Below are 13,437 nucleotides of genomic sequence, written 5' to 3'. Positions count from 1 at the left end.
TTAAACGCCGCCATCATTCACACTCTCGCGCGTGTGAGCAGTCATCTTGGAAGAGCGACTGCACTCCTTAAACGCAATGCACTTCATATTCATAATGGCAATTTTTTACGCTTGCCATCTCGGGCAGCATTATGCACAACAATAAATTTATTCAACACATGCCAAGTCAGCCGAGGAAAGAAAGGGCCAGGACACTCAGAGTGTTTTACAAAATTGTCTGAGCGGGTGTCCTGATGATTTATGTCGTGGCCTTAAATTACACACGCCGAGAACTTGCTGATATTGCAGTTGTTGATGGGGGCCCATGTAAATAATAGTGAGTATCTGGGCTGCCACTTGATATATTTAAATGCCCGGCAAAGCCCATCGCCTGAATGAGGATTTATGCGGCCAAGCACATTCTAGTTATCACGGCCAAAGCCCATTGGGCCATAAACATCGACTGCCACGCCCCTTTGACGTTCATGGCCGTGCGTGTGCTCGTGTCGATTTAATGTCAATAAATACTCGTGGCGGGCTTACAATGCCGCCTATTGATAATTCAACTAATTAGCATTCAAGTTAATTATTTCGCTTTCAAATGTTGAGCACGCGTCGGCCATTTTTGTTATTGTTATGTCAGCTGCACGATTGTTTATGTGTGCGTGCCGAAACGGAAATTACGTCAATGGCGAAAGTGTTGATGAATTTAAATAGATGCTCCGCAGGTTAGTGAACCCCAAAATTCCGTCCAAACAAACCGCAATGGCATCTCCATATCCCAAATGTGGAATGTCGAGCATCGTTTTAATACATCCACCGTTCATGAATTCGGTGAGTGGCATGGGCATTTTAAGAAGTGAACATGTTTGCTGTGCCGAGTGGAATTTTTCGGACATCAAACCCTCATTTAAATACGCTCGGTGGCAAAGACAAATAAAATAAATGAATAAATGCATATTTTTGCCCACTGCGGTATGCGGATAATGCGCTAAATGAAAAGTCGCCGCAACGAGCTCTATTCAACCGAAATTTATTAAAAAATTCCACAAAATCGACGTTTTCATGATCCGGATTATTTAAACTATTTCTATATTTGCGGTTTTGGCCAAAACGTGCTGGAGCCACCGTTGCGAACTAGGCCTGTATACAAAATGCAAATGAAATGTATGCACTGAAGAAAATGAAGTCTACATATATGGTTTAAGGAGATAGTTATATAGTTACGTTTTTATATAATTTACAAAATTAAAACAAATTAAGACGAAATGTACATAATTAAAAATTTTAGTTAAAACTAATAATAAGTGTAAATTAATGCTAGCATATGTTTTTGTGGTGTGTATTCCTGGTTCCGGGAATGACCCTAAAGTTTGTAACTTGTGGTCGATCTCGGCACAGATATTGGGCTAATTGACCGGATAGAAATAGTTATTCGAAACGTGAATCATTTAAGGCATAGTAGCCTTCAGCCCTTTAATCATACATATATCTACTGAAGGGAAGGGATTCACAGAGAAAAAACTTTTATACTTACACTAAATAATAAGTGCGAATACATGGTCCAATAATGACTGACTTTAGCATTGCCAAGTTTGACAACTACCAGGAGTATCTGCACTCCTTCACCACCGTCGAGGACTTTCGGTACTTGCCCTCTTACAAAACAGTCACAACCCTCACGAAACTTGGCTATCGGGAGCACCGCAGTTTCTATGAGGAGGACGAGTTCCTGAATGTAAAGAAGCAGGTGGAACAGCTGCTGAATCCAACGGTTTCCGCGCAGATATACTATAGTCAGTATTTCAAAGGAGCGGATCCAGCTCTTTGGGCCTTGGCAGAACGTGAGCATGTCAATGTCCAGCAGGAGATATCGGTAAGGCTTTTCTTCTCACGATGATAAACTTATATTTCGAGATCCTTCACTGCAGACCATTATCTTTCTGGAAATAAGTGGCAGAAGCGGTTTCTCCAAGTCTGGCTACATCGACTTTGAAGCAAGTCTGCGAAACTGTAGGTTCAAAGGACCTAATGCCGTCGATTGGCGGGCAGTTTTCGAGGAGCGAAAGATGCTGCAACCCCAGCCAAGCGATATAGTCTTCTACGATTGGAGAACCAGGAAGATCTTTGCGAATGACAACGACAATTACACAGTTGTAGCTCATCCGGAACATGGTCTAATGTTTACTCACAAGGGCGATCACAAGAACATTCCGGTCACCACCAAAAAGAATCCCTTTGGTAGCAACGTAAGGCGTTCAATGATCAGGTCCGAACTGTACGGCTTTATTATATTGTATGACCATCATGTCCGTAAGAAGACTTAACTGGGTTTGCACTCGTGTTGTTTTAAATATAATTTTACATATCGCAATCAGAGTTTTTACTCTACTAAAAATGCCTTTCCTTTATGTAAAGTATAAAATCAAGAATATGAATTTTTATATGCCGACTAATAACTGTCCTTCATTTAATATTAATGTCATTTGAGAAAAGCTAATGCTTGCGACGCTTGAGCAAGCAAAATTCCACTTAAGTTGTCAACACTCTGCTGCCTAAACAACCACACACATACGGAGTCACCCCTCCTCACACACACACACACACATACTCACCCCTTCAAACACACATACTAACACTCTTTGGGACACGCACGCCCGCCTTTGCACATCCATCCACACCTTAAATACCCAAATCAAAAAATAAATGGTAAACACTGGACGATCCCATCCCCCGAAACCACATGGTCCCATGTCCATGGGGGACTCTATCGAAAAATGCTGATGATATGATATTTGGAATATTTTTTTCTCAGCCAGGCTTGGCGTCTCAAAATTCCTGCAGAGCATGGCAAATATTTATTTAATGCTCCGGAGTGGACAGCCAATAGCCAGACATGCAAACCGAGGGGTTGGAAATACTACTTGTTTGCTTTTGGGGGCTGGGGCTGGTCTTCGAGTCTGCCCCATTGTTTCGGGCTTGGCAACCTTGTTGCTGCTATTGCTGCTTAGTTAATTTCTGGTCATCAACTGCAGAGCGGCTTTTGTTTGGCACCCAGACAATGGCACAGCACCGAGAGAAAATTAAACAAATGATGTGAGTTTTATCATAAAACTATAAACAAACATAGTTGTCCAAATCATTGTAAAGGCTCAATAGATTTTTGTAAAAACCAAGAAAACAATAAATTGTTCAAGATTAAATGGAGCTTTGCATCAGACCATGCAGATTAAGCTCTATACATTTTTGTGTAAGAAAACAGTTGTTTGATTTCAAAACTCTAGTTAAATTAAAGTGACATGTATTTTTCTCCGTGTGCTGACTAAGCCCTGAGCCTTGGAAACGTTCCAAAAGTGCCAGCAAACAACAAAAGGGGCGTTTCGGAGGCGTGGACAGTCTATTGTGAAAGTGTGTGTCTAGTTTTAAATGCTGCGAGCATGTATAAATCACATTGTTGAGCATTTTTACCGATCGGTAGTAGTGAGGTGCGAGGAGCGGTGCAGGTAATGTCTGCGCATAAAAGTATGCAATAAAATATTTTGTTGCCGCCAGACGTTTTAAGTGGATTTTGTAGACCACAAAATGGCTTAATAGGCGTGGAGAGGGGTCCAAAACTTTGGGTTTCATTAGCATTAACGGGCGGTTGCCTGGTCGCCCCGGCCTGTCAACACGCCCACATCTGAGAGCCCACGACCAGAAACAATATTTATGTGCAGGTTAACACGTGAGTGCGAGGGTCCGTGTGTGTTGGGGTCTGTTTGCTCACAAACCTGATTACAAAACTCATAAAGTCGCCGTGAAATTCAAACAATGCGTTACGTGCATCGAATGCTGAGAGCCGCACACAAAGGACAAGATGAGGAGCAACCACACTTACACAATCACGTACAAAGGACCCCAACCCATACGCATCCCTATTCCCATGCATAAACAACATTTTTGTTTGACCCAAGGAGTTGAAAGCGGATGTGTGAGGGCCTGTTTATTACATTTTGATTATTGCAATCTCGTTTCTCGGGACCTGAAAGCACATCAAAGGATCTCAATCTGATTTACAGTTGCCGAAACTCGGCGAAAAACAAACGGAAACTGCGGCGAAAAAATCAAATCAACAACTGGCGCCCAACTTTCGGCAACTTTAAAAGCGTTTTAACTGCCGTCCAACGTGGAATATAAATATAAATATAAATATTTATGCGAGTGGCCCGCAAAGCGATTTGTCAAAAGCGGTTCTTACTTGTGGATTATGAATACTTTGCTTGAATTTAGCTGACAGCAGAAAATTATTACACAATGATTAATATTTATTTGCCCGGACCACTAAGCAGCGGTTCCCGGAGGAATTTCATGAGCGGGGTGGAAGTCGTAGTCCGAGAAAGTGGCCACAACAAGTGACAATGTGCTGAATATAAATATTTTCCCGTTGAGCCTCCTCCTTTTCGCTGGAAGCCGCTCAAAAAGGCATTTAATTCAGATTTATGCCCTGCACGGCATTGTGACAGGAAGAAAGCAAACACAAGCCAGCGTGTCCTGCGAAAATTATGATATTTGCCATCCTCCAAGGCGCTCGGCCTGTTTGCTTGGCCTGATAAGCTATCGAACAATAAAATAGCCTCGCCCGAGATTGGGGTTCGAAGTTTGCGGCCCAGGCAAATAAGGATATGCGCAAATAAAATAGCAATAAATCAAAACGATTGACGATCTCATGATGCGGCTGGCCTCAGCGATTAAGGCCCAAGGCGGCCTCGAGATTTTCCCATATAAATCGACTTGGGGTCGAAAAGTGATTTTGATTGTTATTTGTTTTGCCGGCATCTTAGTTAGTTAGCTGCCTGTCGGCCCGCGACTTGACAAGCAATTTATGGCGATATATTATATATACCGGGATCCATAATTTATGCCGAGCTGCAGGAGAATCACTGCATCGGAAGTGCGAATCGGAGGCCAGGAATTCGGAGGAGAAGGAGGAGCTGGAGCTGGAGCTGCCGCGGCAGCCACTGTCAATAAGGAAACTTCATTATAAATTACCCAACTGACAGTTGCAGGCAGACGCCGGAGAATAATAATAATGGCAGACGGGGCGAAAGTTAAAAGCCAAAGAAAACCCCTAGTCAGCTGGAAGCTCTTACCCACCCCGGAGATTGTTTCAATCTGCTTAAGCGACCAAGTCGATGTCGGAATTGAAGGAACCTGGTTTTCGGCCCGAAGGCAGTCAGCCATGCAACCAGATCTGGAGAGTGCCTCTTCCTGCCGTCGGTCATCGAAAGCGATTGTTGTGCTTAAAATTGCTGAATAATTGTGCAAAAGTTGCTTCGCAGGACTGTGTTGTTGCACTCGGGGCTGAATAAAAAATAAAAATGAGTGGGAAAGACCATGAATCACATAAAAAGCAAATGTCGCGTCGTTAGGTTAAAAGCTTTATGCAAATTCTCCCTTGCTTCTTATCATATTCTCTTTGCTGCACTACCAGCTGAATGGGAAATGTATTGAACAAGGGTAGAGATTGCATTGTGGGTGGTATACATTGTATATATAAGCCCTATATCGGAGGGTTGGTTTCCGGGGGGATGGCCATGGATGTGCAACTAAGCTGAAGTGTCTGCAATTAGGTGCAATTGTTTGAGAGGAAGTGCCATTCAGCTAAGCATTTGAACACGCAGGGCACTTATTAACCCCTCTTAAGAGAATTATTATTACTGCAACAACAGCCATCGGAATCTTCTTATTGGATCGCCAAGGTAAGTGTAACGAGTTAATTAATTTAAGTCGGCTTAGTGCATATGCTCTTGTAAGATAAAAGGAGATGTGCGCTGAAAAATAGTTGCAGAGACTGTTGAAATTTGTTAATTTTAATAAAGCTTTATGGGTCGCATAGATAAATTTGGGTATTCAATTTAGTGTTAATTAAAATAAATAAAAATATGCTAAATAAAACATTTTATCCAAATTATTTAGGTATGTCCATTTATTTTAATTAGGAATATTTTAAAGTAATTAATTGAAAGAAAACTATGAAAGCGTAAATATTTTAACTTCTTGTACATTCTATTACCTTTAATATCAGTAGTAGTTTTCCAGTGTATTTAAAGGCTTAGCTTCCAATTGCAGTTGTTTGGCAAACAGACCTAAATTCAATTATTGTCTAAACACACCGGCGGCTATTCCGTCATAATCTGAGACAAGCAGCAGCTGATTGCCCCGAGGGCAGGGGTGCAATTAAACTGCCTTGTCCGCACATTACCGCTCACGTTTTATGGCCGGCGTTTTAAAAAATATTGAAAAAAGGCAGGGGCTGGCACGAAATTGAAATGCTTGCCAACAGGCGCAGCTTTATTGGCACCCGTCGACCGGGAGTCGGGGCATTATCCTGCAGATGGCTGCGGTCGCTGGACATTAGGCGCTGGAGGACAACCGGTGCCGTTGCCCGTGGACAAGGGCAGGATCACGGGCGCACGGATACGGGCATTGTACATGAGATGGCGTCATTAAATACACATTACCCTCCCGGAGGAGGAGGAGGTGGTCGGGGCGGTCCGGCGATAAAGGCACAACAACCGCCGAGCAACAGTCGGCCAGCGGGAGAATGGCTATTAAAAAGCAGCCCGGCCCGAAGATAGACATGCTCGGCTACAGTGGCAGACGTAACAAATTACGCCATTTCGACAGGCGGTTCTGGGCAGGAGCACAGTGTTGCCGGCTTTATTCCAGCTAAATTAGAGCTACTTTCTTTAATACATAATCTGTTACTATTGCCACCAACTTAGCTCATATTTTCAAGACTTATTTTACACAGGTAATTGGGAAAAATGCTTATAATTAATTTAATAAATAATTTAGAATAGGTTAAACAATGTATGAATATGTATTACATTTACTTTTAAGTGTTTAAAATGGTATTATTATTTAAGATATTTAAAATGTCTATGGTTCATTAAGTGTAAGCCAATTCTGTTTAATATTTTGTCCCCTGCGAAATAATTAGTTTAACTAGACAAATGGATAAGTTTATTAGTTGGCATTATAACATATTTATTATATACATATTAATTTTTTTAATAATTTAAAAGTTAGCTTTAAATTGTTGTCTTATTTGTGATAAAAAACCTTAGAATTTCATTTTAATTCCTGATTCAGCTACCTTATGTAACCAACAATCGCCAACACTGAACCAGCATTATGGACGGTGGTTCGATGGTCGGTGTTCAGTTTCAATTGTGCCGGCAAACGTGACTCCAAATTGGCTGCCGGCGAATAATTCATACGAAACACTTTCGCACCGGGCGCCTTGCCATTAGCATCGTACTGCCCCCAACCACCGGACGACCTCCAACCCCCGCCGAGAACCACCCACTTCGAACCACGGAACTCCATGCCCCATGTAACCCCTCGATTGCATTTACAGCAAATTATTTATGGCTGCGACAGACACGGAACAGGATGCGAGTATGCGCTGCCAACTTCACGTCCATCAATATTTTATGAAACCCTGTCTGCAGGACGCTTCGCTATGCTCGCAGCCGCAGAAAGGGATGGGTTGAGTCCTTGGAACAGGACGAGGGTATCTGCTTACATGGCTGCCTCCTGCCGGCTGCCTGGCTGCCTGGCTGTCGATATCCGGCTAGATGAGTATCTAAATTGCCTTTACTGTTGATGAATTAGCGCCGGCTGCCTGCCGCTCCCTTTTGGCTGGAACGGGGGGCATTGCAAGTGCCTGTGCTGCGGAGATAAGCTTACTCCGATGGGTGCAAATTTCAATTTGTTCTGAATGATTTTGCACTCATCAAATAGGCCGGCAATCTAGGAAGACACCACCACGACCTTGCTCCAAAGGAGCCGGAGCTAAAGCAACAAGGTGTGGCAATCGGTTAAAAGGGTATTTGTGTCTAGCAGACATTTGTTTTATTATCATCCCATTATCGCACAAGAAATAGCTTAGGAATAAATTACGTGCGGCAATAACTTATTATGAACCAAATAAATATTTTTAAATTTTATAAAATTATCAAGTGTAACTTCTTTGAGTTATTACCCGTAAGTTATTACATTGTCACCAACTTTGAACTCGATTTTAGAAACAATTAATTTTATGAATACAAAAAAATATTTCTTAGAATTCAAGATTCTAATTATTAACAATAGTTTCGAATAATTATTACTTAGAATTCAAGATTCAATAGTTGCGAATTTTGTTTGATTTAAATAGAGTATATCATTGTTTTAATTTTTTTTTATTGAGTGGTGCTCTTTACTAAATTTACTTTTTCGCCTGAAAAATTGTTTATGTGGTAGTTTTTACAAAAAAAGGCCATAAGCAAAACTTAGCATCTTTTTATATTCGTTTTATATTGATACTGCTTCAACTCGTTTTTTTATGTGATTGATTTTTCCAAAAATGATACCACAATAAAATAAAGTTGAGAAACACACTTGGCGTTCATTGAGTCAAACATCATATACTGTTACGGCTGCCGTATTTTAAAATTACCAGTTTGAGGTCCATTATGTTTCTCTCCCGAAAGGAAATCGTCTCGTTATTGCTCCTCCTCACGGCGGTTAGTAGCACGTGAGCACGATAATCTGACCTTGTGAACTCCCCTGCGCCCGCAGATCATCTGTGTGCTGAACGCGTCGCTATTTGCGAACATCCTACCCCTCCATGCCAGTTATGAGCAGCTGGGCCAGCAAGTGGTCTGCGTGGGAACCGCCTATATCTGCGTGATTTACGCCCTGAGCACCTGGTTGTACCACTCGAATTACTCCAGGACTCGCATGCACATGCGAGTGGTGGTGGGTGGACTTCTCGGCGGAGGAGTGCGTCTTCTGTCCAGTGCTTAATTATCCCCTTCCTGCAGCTGGTGGCCATGCTCTTGTTGATGGTGCTCTGCAACTGCGTCTCCGCCTTTTACTTCTCAGAAGGCGTGGCCTTCAGCAATCTAGAGGAATCCATGGATCTCCACCTACTGTTCAGCAGCTTTGCGGAGGCCTCAAAGGCGGTCAGTTTGGCTCTGTCGGTCATCTCCATTCTGCTGCTGTTCCTCATCATGGTGCTGATCATACTAACCATCTTCCGGAAACGCAAACAGCACAATCTCGAGGATAAACTGCAGAATATCGAGTCGCAGAAGTAATAAGCTCACCGTCGTGGGAGGGCACATTAAGTTTGGTTTTCATGCAACGCCAAACATTTCATGTCGCTGCAATGTGGCGCCGCAGTTGCAATAATATAAATATTATACTCGTACGTCGTTTGGCCCAGACAAACACGAACTGCTCACCTCCTTTTTATTTTCACCCATGACACACAGATTCTGCCTGGGTGCTTTCTTCGCAGGTGATATAAAAAAATATATAAAAGGACCTCTTCCATTGATTTTCAAGTCGCACTCTGCAGGCTCTTTTCGTTCGAAAACTTGTTAAATACTTTATATACTTTATGTAACAAATTTTATGTAAATTACTAAATAAAATTCTAGAGATTATCAGTTGAACACATATATATATTTAAAAGGTTTTCTTTTTTCTTAGTATTATTCGTACGGGATAGGTACAAAATTGTGACTACTTCTTCCTTGAAGAGTATGGAAAATGCCATCAGACGGATGCAGTTGATGTGTGAGTGCTTGGGCACCTTCTGAGCCCGAAAAAAGCAATCCGCCCAGGGTAAGTCTGAGCAGTGAAACTCATAAGGAAGACAAGCAGCCTCTTCACTTCGTCGTGTGTACTATTGCATTTTGCATAATGAAACCGGCAGACAGTGCAATTTTCAGCGGCAGACAAACGAAGTTAAACAACAACTTAAAGGCTTGGCAGCAGCAACTTGCCAAGCGTAAAAGTTAAAGTTAGCTTTTCAAGAAGGACTTCTGGGAAATGGACTTTCGGCATGGTTTGTAAGGGGTGTGCGTAGTAGCCTAATTACGCTCCAATGGGTGCCCATCAAAAGTGACAGTTGGCAAGGCAGGGGCTTACAATAAAATTTCCAGTTAAGTTATTGCCGCGCCGCTGCCAAAAGCAACGCAGAATACTCAGTTAAAAGTAATTCCAAATTTAATTGCGCACAATTTAGAATGGCGAAATGTTGGCGTGCGTTTAATTAACTGAAAAATAACATAAAAAGCAAAACGAAAACAAAGCAGAGTGACAGCCGCGGCGCCAGTGGAAATGCTTAATGTTAAATGCCAACTAATTAAATTTCGGGCATGCCAACGGAGTCGACGGAAACTGAACTGCCGAATTTATTGTTGCATTTAATGGCCAGCGCAGGCGGTTGTCCCATTCGCTTTGGCCATCTCTTGCCTTTACCACTTTTTATTGCGTATACGCAACGCAGTCGCCAACGCGTATACGCAGTGTATTACGCCCCCAATGCAAATAGCCATAGTAAAGGCAAAGGCAAAGGCTTCGCTTTGTGGACAGGGATATAGGATGCCAAATGACGCAGAACCACAGGCATTGCGATTGTAATTCCGATTGGGCAAACGTCAGTTCCTCTGCGGTCCGTCGCCAAATGAAGCCAATAAAATGGCCTTGTTCGCACGCAAACGTGCGAAAGTGATTCATGTAAACTGATAAAAATTTAATCATATTTCACGTATTAACACGTAATTATTAATGCCTGATAAATGTCGGCAGTTGGTAAAACGTGAAAAAGTCGCAATTAATATGCATTATTTCCCCCTTAGTTGTCAAGTTACTGGCCAAATTAAATGTGACCTGGTGAGTCCACCAGTTTAAGAGCAAGTTTATTTCTCCTAACCAATTGCAATATATACGTTTAATACAAACCTTTTCTTATGGTATTTTATAAAGCCTTTTATTAAGTATTTTACTACAAAAACTACGACACATTTTAAAGCCATACAGGGTATTTTACATCTCCATCAACACTTAATCATAATTTATTTAATAGTGAACAAGCATGTTATTCCGCTGTGAAGCTTCACTTTTATTATTATTATCATTGTCAAGTGTGCGAACGCCTGTCTGTGGGTTTATTTGGTTCGGCTCGCGCTTTATTTTCTTTTAATTATGTACTCCGATCACAAATGTGGGTCAATTAACAAGCAGCCATCGGCCCCCATCGATGTCGAAAAATCGGGATTAAACAATGCCGCAGACGTGCTGCCAGGACAATGCAAACAATTGTCAGAATTTAAATGCAGCAGCACCGGACCGCAAAGTTTCCACTCGCTATCCGGTTCAATGTTCGCATAAATTATGCCGCCATATGTCCGACATCTGGCGAATGAACGCGCTTGCTCCGAATTTCGAATTTCTCCAGTTTTTTTCGGTAAATTGTCGCTATTTCACTATTCTGGGCGGGTTGCAACAGCTTACGTCTAATTGCCGTTGGCATTAAGCCAAGTGCAGGGCTAAATTTAATTCTTCTCACCCAACTGCTGCTGCACCCAACGAAATCAGGCATAAACTACGACGGAATAGTGTCATCAATCATTTTACCAGAAAGTGTCAATCACTGAAAATGTCTTGCCATATGACTTTGATTTAAGATTAATTTATTGAAGAGAACATTAAAATTTAAGCTTAAACTTTGTTATTGCAACACTGTTAGGTATGTTTAAGTCATAGCAAAAAGTCATTGATAAAAATTGTTGGATTGGATCAACCATAGGAAAAGATAAAATCACTCTGTTAATTAATTTAGTTTATTTTAGTTTGCCAGACTCTATCGATCGAAAAAAATAACTAAGGAACCTCTGGAAATAATTCTAAGTTGATGTAAGGTTTGCAAAGAAATCTCTGTCATAATCAGTTATCAGTCAGTCACTGAGATTTGTTTTTAATGTTCGATAAATTCAAGGATAAATGGAGAGTGTTGCTTTAAAAAATACAATTCCTAATCAACGCAAAATGAATAAAGACGAAAATGGCAGTGAGAACCAAGGCCATGGAGACACTAGTGCAGCAGCAGAATTTCAACACAATGAGGTTCCAGATCACGGTATTAATGGTGGAAGATCGGGGAGTAATTGTTTATACAAATTATTTATCTTAAATTTTAGAAGTGGAGCAGAAAGTGGTTAAACATATTTCGAGGGGTTCCCAAGTAAATGTTTCCGACTTGGGACTGCGCAGTCTGATGAATTTGAGCCACCGATCGATCGATGGCGCAGTTAACGAAGACAGCTATGATGACTTTATGGCAGCTCGAATTAACGCTCGTCGTCATCGCAGGAATAGATTCCTGCTGCCCTATGTGTGCAATGAGTGCCGAAACCTTGTGCGCGAAGGTGTGATCACCATCTGCGGTCACCTATTTTGCTGGACCTGCTTGTGGCCCCGCCTTAGTGATAATTTCTATCCGAAGTGCCCTCGCTGTCATCACCGTTTGATCCTGCACGAGGATATCGTGCCCTTCCACGGCGAAGGACCCAATGCCAACCCCAATGACGATAACTTCCTGGCCCAGCCGGGTTCGGTGCCCCGGCCCACGGGCCTGTATCTCTGCGACCAGCAGTATCCGGGCTGGTTCATGGTCAACGAGCCCACCGAGGTGCGCCGTGGCCAACTGGCCCTGCAGGAACTGACCCGGGAGCGGGATCTCTTCTCCGTGGTGTCTCGTCTGCCCGTTCAGCATCCGCGGGTGGGCACTCAGCTCCGCTTCCTCAAGGGCTTCCAACTGGGCTGCGCCATCCTGATGTGCCTCCTCTGGGGCATGGTCTCACTGACCTAAGATTTTGCTGTATTGAATTTTTTGAATTGTTTGATTTACTTCGTTGTTTACGGGAGGCCAAGATAATACTAAATCGATGTCGGGACAAACTCGGCAAGGCCGCAATAAATTTCTGTAACTATTAATAGGTTGAGAATTACCAAGTGGTTTTTATATCCGTGACTGTAGAGTTAAGGCGAAAAGTATGTAACAGGTGATATTGTAATTTATTTAAGGAAGCGTTTCTATAATTTTTATGACCATAGAGATATTAAAAACTTTACGATTTACCATGCAGCTATGCCTACGCAGCTCAAGTCTGTTTCAAAATTTAGCCCCGCCTTTAACGCCATAAAATCTTAAGTGACATGGTTGATAAATGATAAATTTGTTAACGAATTCAACGAGGTATGACATTCTAACATTTGACCAATATTTACCAGCGTTTTGATCAAAAAGCCGAAAACTAAGTTTATTTTATAGGTATTTTTACCATTTTTTTATGGTTTTTGTTCGATTTTAGCCAAAAATTAAAATAATGTCTGTTTTGTGCAGCTGAGGACTTTTCTATCAGTTTCATGTTTATTTAAAAGAAAGGTCTTTTTTTTATAATGGGTTACATTATAAAATTTGGTAAAAATTGGCCGACGATGAAATTCTTCAGAAATGAATACCAAAGGATTGGACATTTTATAGCAAATTCAACTATGTATAATATTCCAACATTTTATTGTTATTTCCCAGAATTTTTTATTTGGATGCCATTTAATTTAAAATAATTTGTATTT

At 41.7% G+C, this 13,437-nt stretch overlaps 3 protein-coding genes across 4 annotated transcripts; all 3 read left to right on the top strand.

Moving 5' to 3' along the window:
* Positions 1–1,485: 1,485 nt before the first annotated feature.
* LOC108050220 (cilia- and flagella-associated protein 299) lies at positions 1,486–2,353 on the top strand. The gene is made up of 2 exons (XM_017131783.2): positions 1,486–1,855; positions 1,911–2,353. The coding sequence occupies exons 1-2, from the start codon at positions 1,550–1,552 to the stop codon at positions 2,304–2,306; spliced, it is 702 nt and encodes a 233-aa protein (XP_016987272.2). The 5' UTR covers positions 1,486–1,549; the 3' UTR covers positions 2,307–2,353.
* A 6,073-nt stretch (positions 2,354–8,426) lies between these two features.
* On the top strand, positions 8,427–9,473 carry LOC108050218. Of its 2 annotated transcripts, XR_001769578.2 has the most exons (4): positions 8,427–8,531; positions 8,587–8,766; positions 8,832–9,217; positions 9,285–9,473. XR_001769578.2 is itself a non-coding variant. In XM_017131781.2 (3 exons), the coding sequence occupies exons 1-3, from the start codon at positions 8,481–8,483 to the stop codon at positions 9,105–9,107; spliced, it is 507 nt and encodes a 168-aa protein (XP_016987270.1). In that variant the 5' UTR covers positions 8,427–8,480; the 3' UTR covers positions 9,108–9,473. The 2 variants fall into 2 exon arrangements, 1 of the variants encoding a protein (XP_016987270.1); XM_017131781.2 differs by having other exon boundaries at positions 8,832–9,473.
* Positions 9,474–11,745: 2,272 nt separating this feature from the next.
* Positions 11,746–12,795, top strand: LOC108050217. The gene is made up of 2 exons (XM_044457202.1): positions 11,746–11,938; positions 12,000–12,795. Exons 1-2 carry the CDS (start codon positions 11,803–11,805, stop codon positions 12,668–12,670), a joined length of 807 nt encoding a protein of 268 aa, XP_044313137.1. The 5' UTR covers positions 11,746–11,802; the 3' UTR covers positions 12,671–12,795.
* Positions 12,796–13,437: the final 642 nt, after the last annotated feature.

Source organism: Drosophila rhopaloa, unplaced genomic scaffold, assembly GCF_018152115.1.
Source record: "Drosophila rhopaloa isolate 14029-0021.01 unplaced genomic scaffold, ASM1815211v1 contig_155, whole genome shotgun sequence".
Classification (NCBI taxonomy): domain Eukaryota; kingdom Metazoa; phylum Arthropoda; class Insecta; order Diptera; family Drosophilidae; genus Drosophila; species Drosophila rhopaloa.
This window is presented reverse-complemented; position numbering and strand designations above follow the sequence as displayed.